This window comes from Solanum tuberosum, unplaced genomic scaffold (genome assembly GCF_000226075.1).
Source record: "Solanum tuberosum cultivar DM 1-3 516 R44 unplaced genomic scaffold, SolTub_3.0 scf00237, whole genome shotgun sequence".
In the NCBI taxonomy this organism is placed as follows: domain Eukaryota; kingdom Viridiplantae; phylum Streptophyta; class Magnoliopsida; order Solanales; family Solanaceae; genus Solanum; species Solanum tuberosum.
This window is the reverse complement of record NW_006239161.1, coordinates 348,152-367,423: the sequence shown is the minus strand read 5'-3', so window position 1 is coordinate 367,423 and position 19,272 is coordinate 348,152. Positions and strand designations below refer to the sequence as shown.

Genomic DNA, 19,272 nt, shown 5'->3' with positions numbered 1-19,272 from the left:
TAAAGAATGGAGTGAAAATAACTCAACAAACATAAATAAATAAGATACACAAATACAGATGAGCTAAATAACTCCTTATTGCCATAAAACACACATGAGCTACAGGTTTATTACAAGATAAATGAATAAGAAACACAAACACACAAGAGCTAAATAAACAAGTCATTACACTTTAGAAATCTATACTAAAAGAGAAAAAACAAACAGTGACCACATATTTATTACAACATAAAGAATGGAGTAAAAATAACTCAACAAACATAAATGAATAAGATACACAATAAATAAGTCATTACACTTGGGCATTGGAACCCCACACATCAAGTCCTTACAGGGGCCACATGTTTTATAACATAAACAATAGTGGGAAAATATATGACCAAATAGGCCTTAAACTTTAGGAATCTATATTGAAAGAAAGAAAAAACATATAATAGATGTAAAAGCTCTAAACAAAAAGGTCATAATAAATAATGAAAAAGGACATTTGGGACCAAGTTCTGACTGTTATGCAGAAATGAAGTAAAAGAAAGAAAAAAACATACAGGGGCCACATGTTTTACAACATAAACAATTGTGGGAAAAAATGTGAACAAACATGTCTTAAACTTTAGGAATCTAAACTAAAATAAGAAAAAACATACAGTGGGGCATAAACAGAATAGTGAGGTCTAGTAGTAGTATGCATTATTGTTAACTTTTGCAAGTGTTTTTGTTTCCATTTGATTATTCTTGTCTTTAGTTTTTGCAAGCAGCAACTATTAGTATATTCAACTATTTCATAATAAGCAGTCCATAATAAACAAGTGGCATGAACATTTGTTCTATTGATTTGTGAGATGAGAAATGGGCAGAGATAGAAAATCCCTGCAATTTTAATTTTAATGATTATGGTCATTTCGTACTAGGAGTGCTTGGAAGTGATCTTTCTGTGTTCTGTAATTACACGCGGGGTGCAGATATCTGTGTTATGACGGAGTATGGAGTTAAAGAATCTAGGACAAAGCTGTTTACTATCAAGTCTCATAATGAATTTATATCATGTTTGTATGGTTTTCCCATTTTTTTGTCAAATGGTGACATTTTGCTTGAAATTGGATCACGTTTGGGGAAATATAATCCAAAGGATGACTCTATCAAATATCTAGATGTTACTAACTTTGCTCCAAATGTTGAGGCAGAAATCTACGTTACGAGCCTAGTTTATCCCTTTTTTTAGAAGGGACAATGCCTGCAATAGCAACGGAGGTTCAAATAACTCAGATGAAGACACCCATGTGACTAATAACCTGTAAGAGTTACATTCTATGTATTTTCTGAAGTGCTGTTAAATTTTATTTCCATAATACTTGTGATCTTGTGAGTCATTTTCCTTTTATGATCTATTTTCAGAAAACGATAATCTTTTGCTAAAGCAGTTATTTTTGAAATAAGAACAAAGATTAACTAACCTAAAGGGGTGAAATTTTCCCCTAAATCTAACATACCCAAATATTATAAACAAAGTTGCAACCCTAACCAAAAAAAATATCTTTGGAATCGCAAAACTAAAACCATCGCGAAATAAGAACAACGAATTTACTAACCTCAGCCGCCAAAATCCACTTCGAAACCCTAGTAGTGAAATGAACAAAGGTGAAATCAACTTTGAAATGGAATGGCGTCCATGAGAGAAATCTGAAATCCTAGGTGAATCCTATTAGAGAGAAGAGGGGAAATGTATTTTAGAGAAATGAGAGGTCAAATTGTATGTCCCAAAAGAAATGAGAACAAAATTAGTAATTAGGATGTATGAGTCTATGTGGAGGTGAGAATTGTTTGGTGCTTATGTGGCATCGACATGGCGTCCATGTGGGTTCCACATGACACTTAACACACCTCTGTTAATAGTAAGGGTAAAAGTGACCCAATACTTTAACGGAAGGGTATTTTTGAGCCAGAATATAGTTCAAGGGTAAATGTGAGCTATTTCCGATAGTTCAGGGGTATTTTTGAGCCTTTTCCGTATAAAGAAATAGCCAACTAGCACAGAAGTCCTGATTAGGCAGTCAAGGCCACTATGATCTCTATACCAAAACTAAAAGCAGGTATATATCAAGACAATACATCAAACAACTCACAAGCTTAAGCAAACCAACAAACTAGGCCAGCATGGCAATAATGTAGCTATACACCCCACACACTAGTCTGCAAGCCTCTAAGAGTAGTAAAGATTGGCGGGATAGGGCTCCAACCTACCCATAAAAATATATACAACAAAAGCTAACAAACCTCCCAACTCTGACAGCTCTGGAGGAAAGGGGCTAGCCAACCGGATAGAAGTCAATCCTACTGCTGAGGAGGTCTACTGGGTCATCTGTCGGGACCTGCATGCATGAATGCAGCCCCCCTCAGGCAATGGGGCGTCAGTACGAAATAATATACAGAGTATAAAAGACTATAGACTAAATGAGCAAGTATCATAATATACCAAAAACAATCGGGTAAGGAAATCAAAATTTAGATAAACATGTTACCCCACTACTAAATCTAAAAATACAAAAATGATCAAACAACAACCTAACCAAGCCCCCATAAGCTCGGTAGGTACAAACAACATACCACCTACCTAGGCCCATATATGCCCAGAAGGTGCCAAATCAATCTACATACCTCTATCGGTAGCCCCTTATATTTGTAAGAATTAACATTTCCCTTTTTGGCAACGATATAACCCCGTAGGAAGCACATAGCCCTCTTAGGAAACATCATAGCTTTGTGGGCTCACATAGCCCTCTTTTGCATCAACATAGCCCTGTAGGCAACACATATCACTCTTTGACGTCAAAATAGCCCCTTAGGCAACACATAACACTCTTTGGCATCAATATAGCCCCGTGGGAAACACATAACCCTCTTAGGCAATAACATAGTCCTATTAGACAACATTATAGCCCCCATAGGCAGTTCATAGCTCAACAACTAACCACAATAGCCCCAAGGGTGACAACAAACAATTGAATAGGCTAAAGGCGAGCAATTTAGCTATAAACAATATATATGAATAGTGTTCAAGTCGTTCCTAACTTAGGGTCGTTCTTAACAGATTATGAGAAATGAGGGTTTATAACCATTCAATCATCCAACCACTCACAATTACATCTACAAGATCACCAGCATTAACTACCCTATTATATCACTCTCAAGCTCTAAGGAAACATGCCGAACAAAGGGAATAGCCTTAACATTCCTTTTTCTTTATAATTTATGCTGAAAATATCTTTGTACGCACCACTACAACACTAAAAAAAAGTAAAATCAATTATTAATTAAGGACAAGAATAACTATGACAATTCGACAATCGATACAGATTCTTATCGTAAATTACTATCCAAGACCTAAGGTATCCATAAACTGATAAAGATGGTTCCTACCTTTCTTTACATGCTCAAAACACTTGAATAAAATCAAACCACTAAAAGAACCTTTGTTGCCACAACCTCCACGGAGCTACACCGCTCAATTCACCATGAAAACTATACCAAAATGACGAGCTCGCGACGTAGGGTAATTTTCAATAAGGAGCCAAGAAGAGATTATGAACACACAAGGATGATTTAAGGAGTAATTCTTTGATTTTTGTGGGTTTCTTATGAGCTGGAATGAAGAAAAAAGAAAAAAATGCTATCTTATAAGGTTCCACCGACCTAGGGGACCTACCTCACATGCCTGCTTGCGCAGTCTCGCAAAAATGTAAATATCTCTCTATTCTGAAGTTGTATGAACGAACGATTTGATGTGCTGGAAACTAGACTCATAGACCTTCAATTTGATGGATTGTGGGCCCCATAAATATTTATATATTGGGAGAAAACCTCCGAAACATTTGACCCAACTTTCAGAGAAATCTTTAAAAGGAACTTACGATAACTTTCGTCAACTTTTATTTGCGACTTACCTAACTTCAAAACTTGAGATACAACTCTTGAACACTTATAATATGACATACCACATCATTCTTATTCTTAATTTATTACTCACCCTCTTTGTCTTTCCACGAAGGTACGAGTTAATTTAGACGTTTTTGAAAAGTCGGGGTGTTACAACATATATATATATATATATATATATATATATATTTATTTATTTATTTATTTATTTGGGCAGGTATTTGTATTTAAGTTTAAAGTATTATATATGTCACGAATGTATTATCAAGATAACAAGATCTTCTAACTTCAAAATATATAATTTTATAATGTTCTGAGTTCTTTTTTAAAAAAAAAAAACTCACAACAAATGTGAAAATATGTGAATATATATGAATCATTTAAAATTTATCATTTACAAATTAAATTTTATATTCAATAATATGGAATAAATATTTTCATTTTTTCCCTACACTAAATTAATATATAATAATTATAAAAAAATAGTAACATTAAGTAAAAGTCCTATTTATTTATGTAAGTATAACAATTTATTAGAAATTCAGCTATTGCACATTAATTTTTTAGTTATAACATTATAAATTTTCTTAGTTATTACAAATTATTGCAAACGTTATTCACACTCTTTTACATTCTTTAGTTATAATATTATGAATTCTCATAGTTATTACATTAATTATTTATATCTTTCATCTTTCCTTATATTAACCTTTGACCAATAAATTTTCATATTATTATACCGCCCCTATATATGTGATAATACGGTGTTGTCAACCAAGCATGAATCGTCCAAGAAAAAATAACAAGTATCTGAACTATATCTTTGTTGGGTGTAAGATAAACAAATGATTATATATATGATTTCATATATAGTATATATTTTTTAATTTTAATTATTAGTTTTTCGGTAAAAAAAAGAAAACTTTTCTCAATTAACTATGGACAATCAGATAACTATCTTTGATTTATGTAGACAATCAATCGAGAAGTCAAATATGTGAGCCAACAATAAGAACGTCATCTATTATGTTATAACATATAAAATAAACATTAATATACAAAAAATAGTTCTAAAAAAATAAAATATAGTTGTTCTCTTCACATGTTCATATGACATCTAAACAGTTTAACGCGGAATACACGTGCAAAGCACATTTGGTTAGGTGACAAGAAAAATGCACAACAAATATCATCTATAAGATAATATTAGTGAGATACGACTAATTAATCACATGATTGAACCCAAACAAATTGAAATAAATATATACATTATTGCATTTAACTAATACATTTTTTTATTCACCATCTTCAAAAGTTCGCGTGAATAAGCGATATATATGAGGTTCAACATTGAACATTCACAAAAGAATCTGTAATATTATTTGTGCAAAGCTTATTATTCAAATCTTTGCTTAAATAAGCAATACTATTTACTATAACATATATTTTCTGAATTGGTAATCACGTGCAACGCACGTATCGAAAAGCTAGTTACCTTAAGAGCCTGAACTCCTAATTTGAATGTTAAATTACTATAATATAACTTAAAACACTCATCTATATCTATTTGAAAAACATATGTTCTCTTGAAAGGTTGTGATTTTTTTCGATGAGTTGTGACTTTTTTCGATAAGTTGCGACTTTTTTCAAAGGGTTGTGATTTTCCGATGTGTTGTGACTTTTCTAAAGAGTTGTGAATTTTCCAAAGGATTGTGACTTCTAGAAATATCAAGATTTTTCAGATAAGACATAAAAAACACTTATTCATACTATCCTTTATTGACTATAAATATATGGGTTTCCTCTCATTTTTCAACGACAATTTTTTTAATCTTCTACTCTTCTTCTTCTTGAATTTTATAAAAAAATGTGTGATTTATTTTCATTGATTTATTTATTTGGGCTATTTATTCAATCTTAGTGAGTGATTCATATTATTTAGGAAAAATTACCTAACTACACATCATTTATCATCATATTTTCTTATTTTCCCTACCATTTCAAAAAATATCAAAAATTCCCTCTTTTGCTCCCATCATTCCCTTTTCCGGATACATTTATTTGAAATCTCATACCATGATTTTCTTTCCTTTTTCCAAGCCACAAATCTCTCTACAGTTACCACATTAATCCACTTTTGAATTTCAAATCTTTTCTCTTTCCAATTAATGATTTCAAGTTATTCAACAAATAGATTTCTTTCCATCACTTCAATTTTCAACTTCTTTTTTTTATTTTTTTATTTTTTCATCTTAAAAAATTATTGAATTTGTTAGTCCCGATCTCTTTACTGGAAGAGGGGTGGAAAACGTTGCTAATGCAGAAAGTTCATCTTGGAGTGCATTTGAAATTGTTCCAGAAATTTCTAATGGCGGTCTTGATACACGTCATTCCATTAAATCGATCTTTTAGTAGTGGGCTTACCCAATTAGTCTGAGAAGGATACATCTTCGTTGCTTTCCGTTGATTAGATTGTTGATTTTTTTTCCGATTGTTTGGTGGTTCATCTTTTCTGATACATATAGGTTCAAATTTTTTAATGTATCTAGTTGATTTTGTTTCTTAAACTAATGTATACTGCCTTTGTTTCAACATTATGATACATTACAATTCTAGCATGCACAATGTATCGTGTTCAAATATTAGTTTAGATACATAGCCTTAATTGGTATTGATACTTGATACAGAAATTCTACTAAATGTATCATTATCATGTATCAGCCTTTTCATCTACAAATTTTTGATACATATGGATTCTGCTCTCAAACAAAATAAGTCACATAAATAATAATGTATCATGCACTAATTTTTTAGGCATGATACGTAAATTTGAATTTATACTAAATGTATCTCATACATAACAATTACCAAACAGTAATGTATCGATCTCAAACCTAACATCTTATGGGCAACAATTTTTTATTTAATGTATCTAGTAGAAATACAACACTTGTCAATTTAAATAAAATACATAAATAGTAATATATTGATAATCTATCCATCTCGGAAACATAATTCAAAAAACGATTACTTAACATTATAAAAGGTATGAATGATCCATCAAAGCTATGCATTTCTTCAACCTTTTTGTTTGTTGTATCAATGCATAACAGATACATTGAAAATACAAACTCTTGTTTCTTCACGTCAACGATGTATCAGATCTCCAAATTTTTTTCAACTCATCGATTTCTAAGTCAATTGCAATGACTGATTTGAGATTCACAAACTTCAGTTAGTTCTCTCCACAAAACAAAACATATCAACCTTTGAATCTCAAATTCTGATAAAGATCCAAGATTCTTAAATCACTGAACCAAAAATCTCATTTTTAAACAGATAAAAGCAAAAAATACAAAAGGGTGTTGATTAACTACAAATTTCACATCAGTCACTACTCAAAATAACATCTCAAATTCCAAGAAAAGAACCCCATTTTGAGAAAAAGGGAAAATGGAGTTTAGCTGGGGGGAAAATGGATTGGATTCTCACCAGAAAAGATGAATCTTGATGAACAATAATACAGTATCAATGGAGGTTCTGTAATTGAAAAGAAAAAGTATTAGAAATAAAATGTGAAATTATAATTAGGGTAGTAAAAAGTAGGTGAGGAAAAGACGTGGGATTTTGGGTATCCATTGGGAGCAATTTGAAATTTTGAATTTCTTCGTTCTGGATTTTCCATCGTACTGATTGAGAGTAAGAACAAAACTAAGCGTAATTTATGGGATTTTATTAGATTTTCAGAATTTATTCCCTTTTTAGCACAACAGAAGGCTTCTTCTTGTATTAGAATTAATGTATCCGGATGGTGAATTAATGTATCCAGATGGTGACTTATGTATTCGGAAGGTACACATTTTAAGGGATTATTGTAATTAAAAAAAAAAAAGGGATAAAATGTAATTTACTCCTTACACTATGGGATTTATGTAAGTTTTGAGGAACGTAATTGTTTGATAGCTTGATCAACAACTGAACTCTATCGAATTTTGATTTTTAACTTTAATTTTTGGTTCTTCAAAATAACGTGTTTGGGCTTGGCTTAGTGAGTTTTGAGGAATTTACTTATTTTATATACATTTGTTATTATTTAAAGTAATATATATATATATATATATATAAATATTTATTTTTATTTTTAGAAATAATTTAAAACATCTTATATTTTCTCTATCATTTTTTTTTATTTTGCTTTATAGTTGTGCTATCAATTCTGGATAAAGTATGTCTGGTTTGTGTTTAAGTTTGATTTATTTGTACTAATGATCTTTTTTTTTTAACATGTACAAATTTCATTTACAGGTTTATTTTGGCTGTAATTTAACTGTAATTTTTTTTTAACTTGATCAAAACTATCATGAATTTCACGAAGTCTAATTACATTTTTTTTCTAAGGATTAATTAATCTTTCTTGTACCATAAAAAAAAGATAAAATTTCAAGAATTTAAAATTTTGTAGTATTCCAACTTGCAACAAAATTATTATACTTGGTCAATTACATTGTAAACCTCCAATTCTAATTAAAACACGACGTAATTAAATATATTTGACTTGTTATAAGTATATTTTATAAGAATGATGTTACATTTACCTATAAAAATTTATCGATTTATATATTTGGTTATGTCAAGAAACAAGAGTAGAAAAAAGAACAGAATATATTTATGTATGATTAAAAACCAAATAGTCGAACCAAAATCAATAAAAATCTATTTTGGTTTGATTTAGTTTTAATAATTTTAAACCTACTAAAATGATTTGATTTTAATTTTAATCAAAAATCGATCCAGACTACACGAACACCCCTGCCTCCACCTATAAGAAACCGGCTTTTGAAGAGAAAAAAAGTCAGCAGTTCACTAGGTTTACGTTAGTGTTTTTCGTTTACGTGTAACTTATTGATGGTCTTGTCTTCTATTTCAAAGAGAGCGGTATTCACACATTTGGGCTACTTTGAAATCGTCAAAAATGTGTTTAATAGGTACACGTTTGAATCACGTTGGAGTGCTTAATAGGTGTAAATTACCTTTAGTTCAACTGGCAAAAGGAAAAAGAGTCAAAAATACCTCTAAACTATTCAAAGGAAGTCAAATTAACCAGCGTTACATTTTCGGATCGAAAATGCCTTCACTATAACATTTTTGGCTCAAAAATATCCTTAACTATCCAAATGAACAAAATATACTCTTTCGTCTAACAATTGTTCCAAACCAAGGAAAAATGGGGCAATTTTCACTAGAACTATTTGAAATGGATTAATTTTGTCATCCATTTAAAGTTCAAGACAAGTGCTCTTAATTTTAAAGATTTATTTTGAAGATTATAAGATTAGTTTAACTATTTTAAATGGCAATTATATATCATACAATGGCAGCTTTATAAAATATTAAGTTTAATTATTATTAATATTATTTTTTCAAATAAACATTTATTCTATTGTTTCTCTTCAAAACTATTATTTGAAATCTGGGATGACTTAAAAGTTGAAATACTTATAAAGCATATCAAGGTATAATTGAAATTGATTTCTTTTATCAAATCATTCTTAGAGTTAGTAAGAAAAAGATACATAATATCATATTCAGAAATAATAACTCACACCAAGTATGCAAGGAACCAGGAGTAAAAAAGAACAAGCTATGACATCTTTTTTATTTTTTTAAATGGGAAGTGTTTATTAAACTACTCAGTTTCTTATCTTATAAAATTTCTCACATTCAACAATCCTACTCCCCCCAAAAAGAAAAAAATTTAAAAAAAACAAGGGCAAAATTGTCTCATTTTGAATAGTACAAGGGTAAAATTGACTCTTGTCCCTTGTTTTGGAACAACCGTCATAAGGAAGGGTATTATTTGTCCAATTGAATAGTATTTCTTTGTTAGCTTATCTTTCTCATCTCATTCTAAAAAAAAGGCTTAAAAATGTAACTTACCAATCAAAGAGCTACACATGAAGAAACTAGTCATTGCACAAAAGAAGCCAAAAACCGTTGGCTTATAATGTAGATATTAAATAAGATAACTGTGACTTAAAGCTGATATTCTTCTGATATCATGTTTGATGGAAAATGGCTAGTAAAAACATTATGCAATACTGTTCAAATCAAATACCTAGAGGCTAAGCACAAAGCAGCAACTTACTATAACGCAATTGCTTGTGGATAACAAGCGTTAACCTCCATTTGTAGGGATGTCCAAATTTGATTGCATCTTTCTTGCTTTGCCTTTACGCGAGTCAAAAATGTCTCTACCCATGGTTCATCCATTCCCTCCAAGCTCAAGTCATATGGCACAGAGAAACTGACACAGAAAAAGTCTAGCACCGTAAGAAAACAAAAGCTAACGCATAGTATAAACCAATATCAAAAGAATGAGTTTGTCAATTCCAAATGTTCAATGTAATCAACAGTGTGAAGTATAGAAACTACATTCGATTGATACTTGAATGAAAATAATGATCTTCTTGGCGCTTGTGACAATCTTTAAAGACATCTAAAGCAGCAATGCAGGTATGAAGATAGAAATTGAAAAGGTGAAATAGGCCAAAAGCAGGAAGCCTCTAGTCAAACATAACCACTAGGTATGGAGTAGGAAGAGAGCGACAAATGACAAAAGAAGGAAGCCTCTATCCAAGCATAAACTCTTAGAAGCATACTTGAAAGAAACTTATGTGGCTTCATTACTTCACTATCTAACTGAAACATACGCTTAAACCAGGTGTAAACTGGTAAGGTCAGAAACCGATCTTTTATAACTTGGAAGATGCAAAGGTCATATTTAGGCGGTATTCAGGATATTGAGAGGTCGCTTCATTTCATTTGGTGAATATTTGAAGTATCCAGATAATTCAAGTTGTCCCTTAAAGCACAATGGCTGCATCACTGGTCAAAAGTTGCACAAAGCATAAAATCAAGAAGAGAATGAAAAGCAGCAGTAATGTCACTTTTGCTTTTGCATTGGATACATAGCATCTCATTTCAGCTACCATTCAATATTGGGCCTAAACTGAAAGAAACAAAATAAGGTCCAAAAATGCAGATTCAGAGCATAACTCCACCTCACTCCTCCAAAAGAGGAACAATAAGAAAACAGAAAAATAGACAGCTAGTAATAGGAATGTATCATACTATGATGCAGTTAGTACGGAATGTCTTTTCACAGCTGACTTATTCAGACATAAGGTGATTCAGATAACAAATGCTGAACTGTATCATATGCACCTTCGGAAAAATATAGTGACCTCAAAAAAAAAACAATATTTATTTAAAATGAAGGTGGCCTTCATTTTGTCTTAACCATACCAAATAGAGAAACATGCTCCTGTATTATTACATTGTTGCTGCAATCTGAGAAGCACTTTTCCCAAGAACAATAAAAAGAGTAAAGAGAGGCTGAAAAAGCTTTTGGTAAGTTCTCAAAAACACAGAACTGAGAAAAAGAAGGAAACATCAAGATGCACACTTGCATCAAAGGAAGAGTTATAGAAGATGGAAAGAAAAGAGAATGTTTTCTAGCATCACACAATTGGGAACCCTACCTCATTAGTTCCTCTTTTTGAGCCTGAGATCCTTTATTGCATCTGGCACTCCTGTAAAATTTTGAAGTTGAGAATCAGAAGACTGCTAAGCCTTTCTAAATCTAATGAAAACTAAATATTCATAAGAATTCAGAAGACCAAAGGTTTGACACTGATGTTGTCAAATTGATGCAGGAAAGATGGCCAGAGGGTCATAAAAGTCAACAATCAATTCTTTCAGGTCATTCCAAAAATAAAATGCATCCCTCCATAAACAAGTTGCAGTTACTAACTTCAATCAACACATAAGCCTCAATCCCAAACTAGTTGTGATCGGTGATAGGATCCTCCATAATTCTGGTTTAAACAGTTAAAATTTGATGACAAAAAATATCATGAAATGTGGATAAAGAAATCAACTAACCTGCAAACAAGGATTTGGAAAAGATTCAGAGACTTGGTAGAGAGGTTATATATGGCATTTTCAATATGAGCCATTCCAAATAGGTAAACTATAGGATAACCAAGCAACCATCTGCAGCAAGATTGTAATTGAATACATGAAAATCATTAGATGATGGCAGATGGTTCTTAGGAAAATAAGTAAAAATTACTACCTGTTATTCAGAAGATTTGCATGCTAGATAGTCAACTTTAAATATCCAAAAGAAAATAGCCCAATTTAGGAACAGGACATGTTGCATCTAATAGGCTAGTTGCAAAACTGTGAAACACAACACTCTTTCTTTATAACCGAGAAATCCTCGAAGCCACGCACGGTTTTGGAACTCGATGGATAATGGGTCCATCCCTCCACCGTTCTCCACTTTAATATCAAGATTTTGCTTACAGTATGATTCAAACCCTGATATGTGCCTAACCGACACATCACTCATTGCACTCTTACCACTAGATCAAAAGTCTTAGAGGCTGGAGAGACACTACTTATCAAGTCAAGTCACTTTAGATACCTGATCAGTTGGTCACATATCCCCTAGGCCATACCTACCAGTCATAAGCTGGCAAAGGGTTAGAACACACATTCAGACCTTCAAAAGTACAGTTTTTCAAGGGAAAAACATTTTCTTTAGATCTAGAACCATTTTGCAAACATCTGGTATGAGGGAACCTCCTGAGACAATCTTTGATGTAGTTCCTTTTTTTTCCAAATTGAACTTCAAGTATCACAATTTTGTAGCCAACTTAAAATTTTGTAGAGAAACAATTCTCCTTCACATTATTTTCACAGCAGTATAATTTGTTTAGTGAAACAGTCAAGGGTTTCACAATTCATGATGCACTAGAAGTATAAATTGGGAGAGATACCATTGGTCTCATAAAGACTGTACAATAAATGAGACAACAAACTTAAAAATTACTGCATACTTCCTTCTGTTATAAGTTGAATGTCACTTTGACCTTTTGAGGCCAAATTAGATTCTTTTCTGTAGGATCTTCAATAAATAAGAAGAATATTCATCTTTATAAGAAATATTATCATATAAAGTTAAGTAACACAGGATGCAAAGAAATCCACAAAAGACTACATAATTGTCGATCGACTCTGTTCCACTTAGTTCTTTAAGTACAAGTAACTTCACTAAAACTCTTAACTAAGTGATCATCACATCAGTGACCCATAAACCATAACTCAGTTGAAGCAGACCCTGATAATTAATTGAAATTACCTTCCTGATTCACAAAGGTAATAGTGGGAGAACTTGAAATGGAGGAAAATATGGGTTTGATGTCACCTATGTTTGAAAGTGACACCTTTCTCTGTCATGTTGAAAAAACTTGATGATTCTGGACTGAAAAAGGAAGATATTAAAGCCCCAAAAGTACAGACCAATTGAGGGAGTAAAAAAAAGAAGTAATTTTGAGCACCACAACTTTAATTTCGTTAGTGAAAGCAACCCGATAAGTGGGCGATATTGACCTGGCGGACTCACTAGCTCCAGGCGAATCGATTGTTACTGGTAGCAGTTGGTAAGTACTCAAAACAACATTCAAAGCAAAAGATCCGACAAAAAAGGTCGCTGCGTAATAGGTCCCTTTCCGGGGGATGTGTTAGACTCTAGTGAGTGGAGAGGCATTACAAGGATTTCAGTAGTAAATTTTAAGGGAAACCATTGTTGAGAGCCTGAGACCTTGCAACCTTCCTAGAGAGGTCTCAGCCTTGGAAGGTCCTAGGAATGGGAGATGAGGCTCCGACAGTGAAGTAGTTTTCCCTAGTGAGACTCAAGCCACTTTCTAACAACTTTTAGAATCTTTAGAGACCAGCTCCCTGGTTATGACACCACAAAGAGATTGAGATTTTCACAAACTCGATTATTTCCCTGAAGCTTGGTTGGGATTTATAGTAATTACAATATGTACAATCTTTGTAATGTATAATTAATTACACATCAAAATCCTAATCATATCCCTAATGAAATCATTCCTACACATATGATATCTGAACACAATGTTTAAATGATTACATAGATGTTTGAAACCCATAAAAGCAATAAAAAATCTCATCAAGTGTAATATAAACATGCTGATTTAGACAAGGGAGTTACCCATTTAGAGTTGGGACTGTAACATGACTATCTTTAATGCATTCAGTGAGATCAATTACATCCGAAGACGGTGAAGAAGTTGGCTTATATAAAGATGAGTCGGAGTTTGCTCTAACTTCTGGTTTCTGATGTTCCAAGTGATCCATCTTTATTCCATTTTCAGAAAAGACGGACGAAAATGTCTTTTGTGCCAATACAAGTTCTGCAGCCACACAGCTTTCTTCTGCTTGTGTTATCATCTGTAGTAACTCTATCAATCTTGGTAAAGAAACATGAGAAGGAAAGGACATAAGAACAAAATGGTTCAATGCTATAGAAGACAATAAAGGAGCTACCTTTGGAGGATCATGTTCAAGGTCTACAAAGATCAGTCTCGTCTCCAAGTTCAAACTAGACTTAACAAACTCCGCAAATGCTCTTGCGTGAACCAAGTATATCATATCTTCTATAACCATGACATGTAAAGGCTTAAATATTGAGCAATCCTGAAAGCAATAGCAGATAGCATATTTTTATTATGTGGTACTTCAGTTTCCTACACAAAAGTCCAATATATATATATATATATATATTGAGTCTTTATCATGTTTATACTTGAAGAATAACCATTATAACATGGACTTTGACGGGTAAAATTGGGGATTTGAGACACAAGCCCTAAGAACACTAAATTGATTGTTTGAACATCGAAACGAACTTGAATTGGAAATTTAATTATAGATTTGACTCATAGGGTTATGGGTACCCCGTGCACATAATTTATTTCAAGGTTTGACCATAGGGTTTGGGGTTTATTTGATTTTCATCGTGACTTTAATTATGAAATACACCTCTGCGGCAAAATTTGACATCATTGCATGATCTTTAAAAATAGATTGGAGCCGTCTGATGGAATCCGAAAGCGGTAAAGCTATTTGGAAGGTTAAAGTCTCCTAGGACTGAAATAAGTGTAAGACTTTGACCTCAATGGGGAAATTTCCCCAAGTTGATATTACCTTCATCCCAATTTAAGTGTCTTAGTTTGACTTGAAGAAAAAAAGTGCAGCACCAATAAATCCATGAGAGATTATTTGTAAAAGGGCTCCATTAAGTCCCGTATCGGTTAGAGAGAACACGTACGTCCTCCCTCTTATTGTCTTGTCTTTGTTATGGTTTTAGGGCCTACGTCTACCTGTATGGAGCCACCATCATTCGCAAGACTTGCTTTACATTGGACCCGGTGAAAATATGAAATAAAAAAAGATTATGATGTCAAAATCTTGCGCCCTTGTGTCGTTTTGATATAAGATTTTATCTTGTTTCCATTTTATTTATTATTCCTAATCCGGAAGTAAGCTATGCGAGCCTGTCACTACGCTCCTTTGTTACAGAATTAATGGTCAGAAACTTGTCTTACGAGTAGGCAATGCTTATGGAAGACGGAAGTCAGACAAGGCGATGACACATCATACCAAAGTCGTACAATTAGGACCTCAATATGGTTTTATTCTGCGAGAGCCAGGAACGCAATAAAAAGAATTTCCCTCTCCCTGTAGGTCGAGCTGAATTACATCCACCCTCTCACTTCGTTCCAGCGACTTTGTCCTTGAAGTCATTCTATTTCATATCCACCGAGCCGTGGAAGAGACCAAGGAAGAGTAAGATAGATTTAGGGCCGGCAGGCGAAACGAGAGTAAGGCTTTCTCCATGAGAGAACAGATTGACTACTTGCACGGAGTTTAAGAAACAAAGGGAGATTTTGAATCTTGTGGTCTCAAAATTAAAGATCTGTGTAGTGTTTAAAACTTGCCATGTAGAATGTTGGATTGGAAAACCTACTAAATATAGAAAGAGACTTTTTTTGGACAGACAAATAAGGAAAGTAAGACACTTAAATTTGGATGGAGGGAGTACTATTTTACATATAGTATGTATCGAGGTACCATATATATGAGATGATGCATATATATGCGAACACCGGGATTGTAAATGTTGTGCAGGGTATAGGTTGATGTTGATATACATGCTAGCTATGTTCTTTCATATGTCATGACTACTTTAAGCATTTTTACACTATTATAGGCACTATATTTATGCTAGTTTAACAATAGGAGCTATATGTGTGTCAGATTACATGTTGAGCTGATAGTCATGCACTGTACATAGGCATTCTAATTTGCACATCTGCTTCCACACCTGGATGAGGCTATGGCACATGAGGTTGTTCATGCAGGTTTATGATATAGAGTGTGAATTGTCCGTGCAGGTTATGTTATGGCACGTGAGTTGTTCGCGCGGCATGTGGATATGAATTCGTCCCTCATGAGTAGTTGCATCACCTAAAACACCCAAGCAGTGAACATTCAGGATTGATATGTGATGGAGCGCTGGTGCTGAGTGAAGCTTGAGTTTTGTTCAGGCATATTAGATTATTGATTCATGTTCACAGAATTCATATAAATACTAAGTTGTGTATATCATTATATATGTTAATTTGGTGCATTCGATGCATTGAACTTGGATAGTTGAGATAGTGCATTCTATGATATGTTATATTTGTACCTATTTGTATATGCTTTTGTTGTGCATATTTAATTGAGTTGTTTTATGTGCTTCATAGTTCATACTACACTTGTTGCACTTTGTGTGCAGATATAGATTGTGTTGTAGCGTAATTCGTGAGAGCTTTGAAGATCTACAAGCATTACAGTGTCGAGTTGTCAGCTAGTTCGTGGTAGCTTAGAGTCCTTAACTTCTGTTTTTTATTTCAAGCAGATGGTGCATTATTCATATCAAAGTCTTATTTCCTATTCCTAGTAGCTCGTCACTTGTGACATTTATATTAGATTACACGGTATTTGATGCCCTTATTTATGTTAATGTCTTTCATATTGGGAGTAATGATTATTCCCCTGATGAAATAAATTAGGTTAGGTGTCATCACAGCTTTCTGAGATATGGATCGTAATAGTGTTCGGGATCACTTCTTATGTTTCATTGTCATAGAAGTGAAGGAAGCCAATATTCCCCTTTTGGCCAAAATATTTTCCTTGGAGACTGCATCTCCCACAATTGATTACAATTAACCACAACATTGACAAAATAAATAAAATATAGCAAACATGTCAAAGAAATATGAACTATGAAAACTATAAGGGAGTGCGGGAATCAATTCTTTTTAGTTTTCAATCCGTTCAAGGGACAGAAAGTCAGCATATATCACTATACTTTGAACTTGCTAACCTCTTTGCAATGCTTAAGGAATGCACAAAGCCGTTCTTGCAGTTCAGGCATCTTCCCTCCATAGTCCACCATTACAACTGGCCTCATCTCAGTGCACAAGGCCAAAATGTCTGTCCAAATTCTGATTAAGATTATCTACTCATGCAACTAAAGATGAAAACACTGCTAAAGAATTCATATTCCATTGATACTAACAATTGACAACTTGTACATTAGTAAATTCTGAAAGCTCACAATTCCAACTTAAAAACAACAGCCAAGTAAATAAAAAGAAAACAATATAGTATTTTTCTATAATCAAGAAATATCCGAGGGCCAGTGGCGCATGGTTTTAAACTAGTATAACGGTTCTGCCCTTCTATCCTTCTCCACTTGAATACAACGCGAGTTTGAACCTGTGACTTGTAAGCATAACTCATACACCATGTGCTATGCTCTTATTATTTTCTATTGGGCTTGATTACAATGATATTTTCTCTCTTGTGGCTTAAATAACATTCTTCCACCTTTTCCTATCCATGGATATTTTTATCTTTGACTTTTTCATCAGTTGGACATTAAGAATGTTTTTTGCATGGTGACCTTGAGGAAGAAGTTTATAGGGAGAAACCACCTGATTTTGTTGCTCGCTCATGGGGAGGCTAGTAGCCCTATATGTCAATTTTGTCGATCACTTTATGGTCTTATACAGTCTCCTCGAGCCAAGCTTGAGAAGTTCGGCACAGGTGCACACTAATTCAGGAGTTAGGCATGACTCGTAATAAAGTTGATCACTCTTTAACTTTTATGGGCATTTTGCTCCAAATCTGTGTATTTATTTGGTGGTTTATGTTAACGATACCGTTATCATCGGCAACGATCAAGATGGTATCATTGATTTAAAGCAACACTTCTTTCAACATTTCCATATTAAAGACCTTGATAGACTGAAGTATTTTCTAGGTATTGAGGTTGCTCAATCCAGATCAAATATTGTTATTTTGTAGCGCAAGTATACCTTAGACATTCCTGGGAATATTAGAATGATGGGATGTAGACTTATTGACACTCCTATGGATCAAAAAGATAAACTCTTGCTAGGACAGGGGAGCTACTTAGGGATCCTGTAAGATATAGGTGGGTGGTTGGTAAATTGAATCATCTCACAAGTCACAATGATATTTCTTTGCTTATGAGTGTTAAGAATATGAATAGGAGGAATCGGATTGTATATAAGTTGCTTATAATAGGGCTCAGATAGATACACAATTCATTACTATATTCCTCAAATGCATTAGCCAAAAACCTTTTTTTGATTTTGAATAAAGTATACACAAACTTCATTCTCGGCATAAATGTGACACAAAACCTCGAAACTGAATTAAATTTCAATTGGAAGGAACTAACTCATAAAGAAAATAATCTTTCACTTCATTTTCATCATACAATCGCAAGAATAAAAACAAGAGAATGAGTAACCTGTTTCAAGGCGACGCTTGGATGAAAGTTTGAGGCGCCATTTAATTTGGGACAAAGCAGATTCAAATGTCTTCAGTACCGTCTCCAATTCTGCAACCTCCATTGTTGAGTACTTGGAAATGGTTGATTCGTTTCAAACTTACTGTAAGATTGTTTTTATTTACCCTTTCTCTCTACTCTTTTCGACCTATGTACCTCCGTCAAAGGTTTTGACCAACTATTGGAGTAGCTCTAAAATAGTTTTTTTTTTAATCTATATTTATCGAATTTAATTTTTGTTAAGTGTCAAAAATACTTAAATTTTATTTTTTTATAGTTTCATTCCTAAATTATTCAGAGTGTGAGTTTTATATCTAAATTATCACTTATTAATTTGAGAAATATATTTTTCTCTTTTATAATACTCTCATTATGATGGGTGTAATACACTCTCTTTTAGGCTTAAGTCATCGACAATCACTTAAAGTTGTCCTCATAATTCATTTGAACACCTCAACTACAACTAAGGTTTGTACCTATTGAACACCTCTACCCCTCAGAATTGATACATTTTTGATATTTTTTTAATAATCAGTCAA

General features: G+C 33.1%; 1 protein-coding gene across 1 annotated transcript; it reads right to left on the bottom strand.

The window, feature by feature from the left end:
* Window positions 1–9,897: 9,897 nt before the first annotated feature.
* Window positions 9,898–18,876, bottom strand: LOC102598413 (uncharacterized). Its single transcript, XM_006356878.2, has 7 exons — window positions 18,695–18,876; window positions 17,237–17,346; window positions 14,350–14,499; window positions 14,015–14,253; window positions 11,875–11,985; window positions 11,472–11,522; window positions 9,898–10,234 (listed from the first exon to the last, which is right to left on the bottom strand). Exons 1-7 carry the CDS (start codon window positions 18,795–18,797, stop codon window positions 10,075–10,077), a joined length of 924 nt encoding a protein of 307 aa, XP_006356940.1. The 5' UTR covers window positions 18,798–18,876; the 3' UTR covers window positions 9,898–10,074.
* Window positions 18,877–19,272: the final 396 nt, after the last annotated feature.

Coding starts and splice junctions, on each gene's coding strand:
- LOC102598413 (XM_006356878.2), bottom strand. CDS start 18,797: ATGGAGGTTGCAGAATTGGAGACGGTACTGAAGACATTTGAATCTGCT. Junction 14,254..14,349: donor TTGAACATGATCCTCCAAAG/GTAGCTCCTTTA, acceptor GAGTTACTACAG/ATGATAACACAAGCAGAAGA. Junction 11,986..14,014: donor ACAGTCCCAACTCTAAATGG/GTAACTCCCTTG, acceptor ATCTTGCTGCAG/ATGGTTGCTTGGTTATCCTA.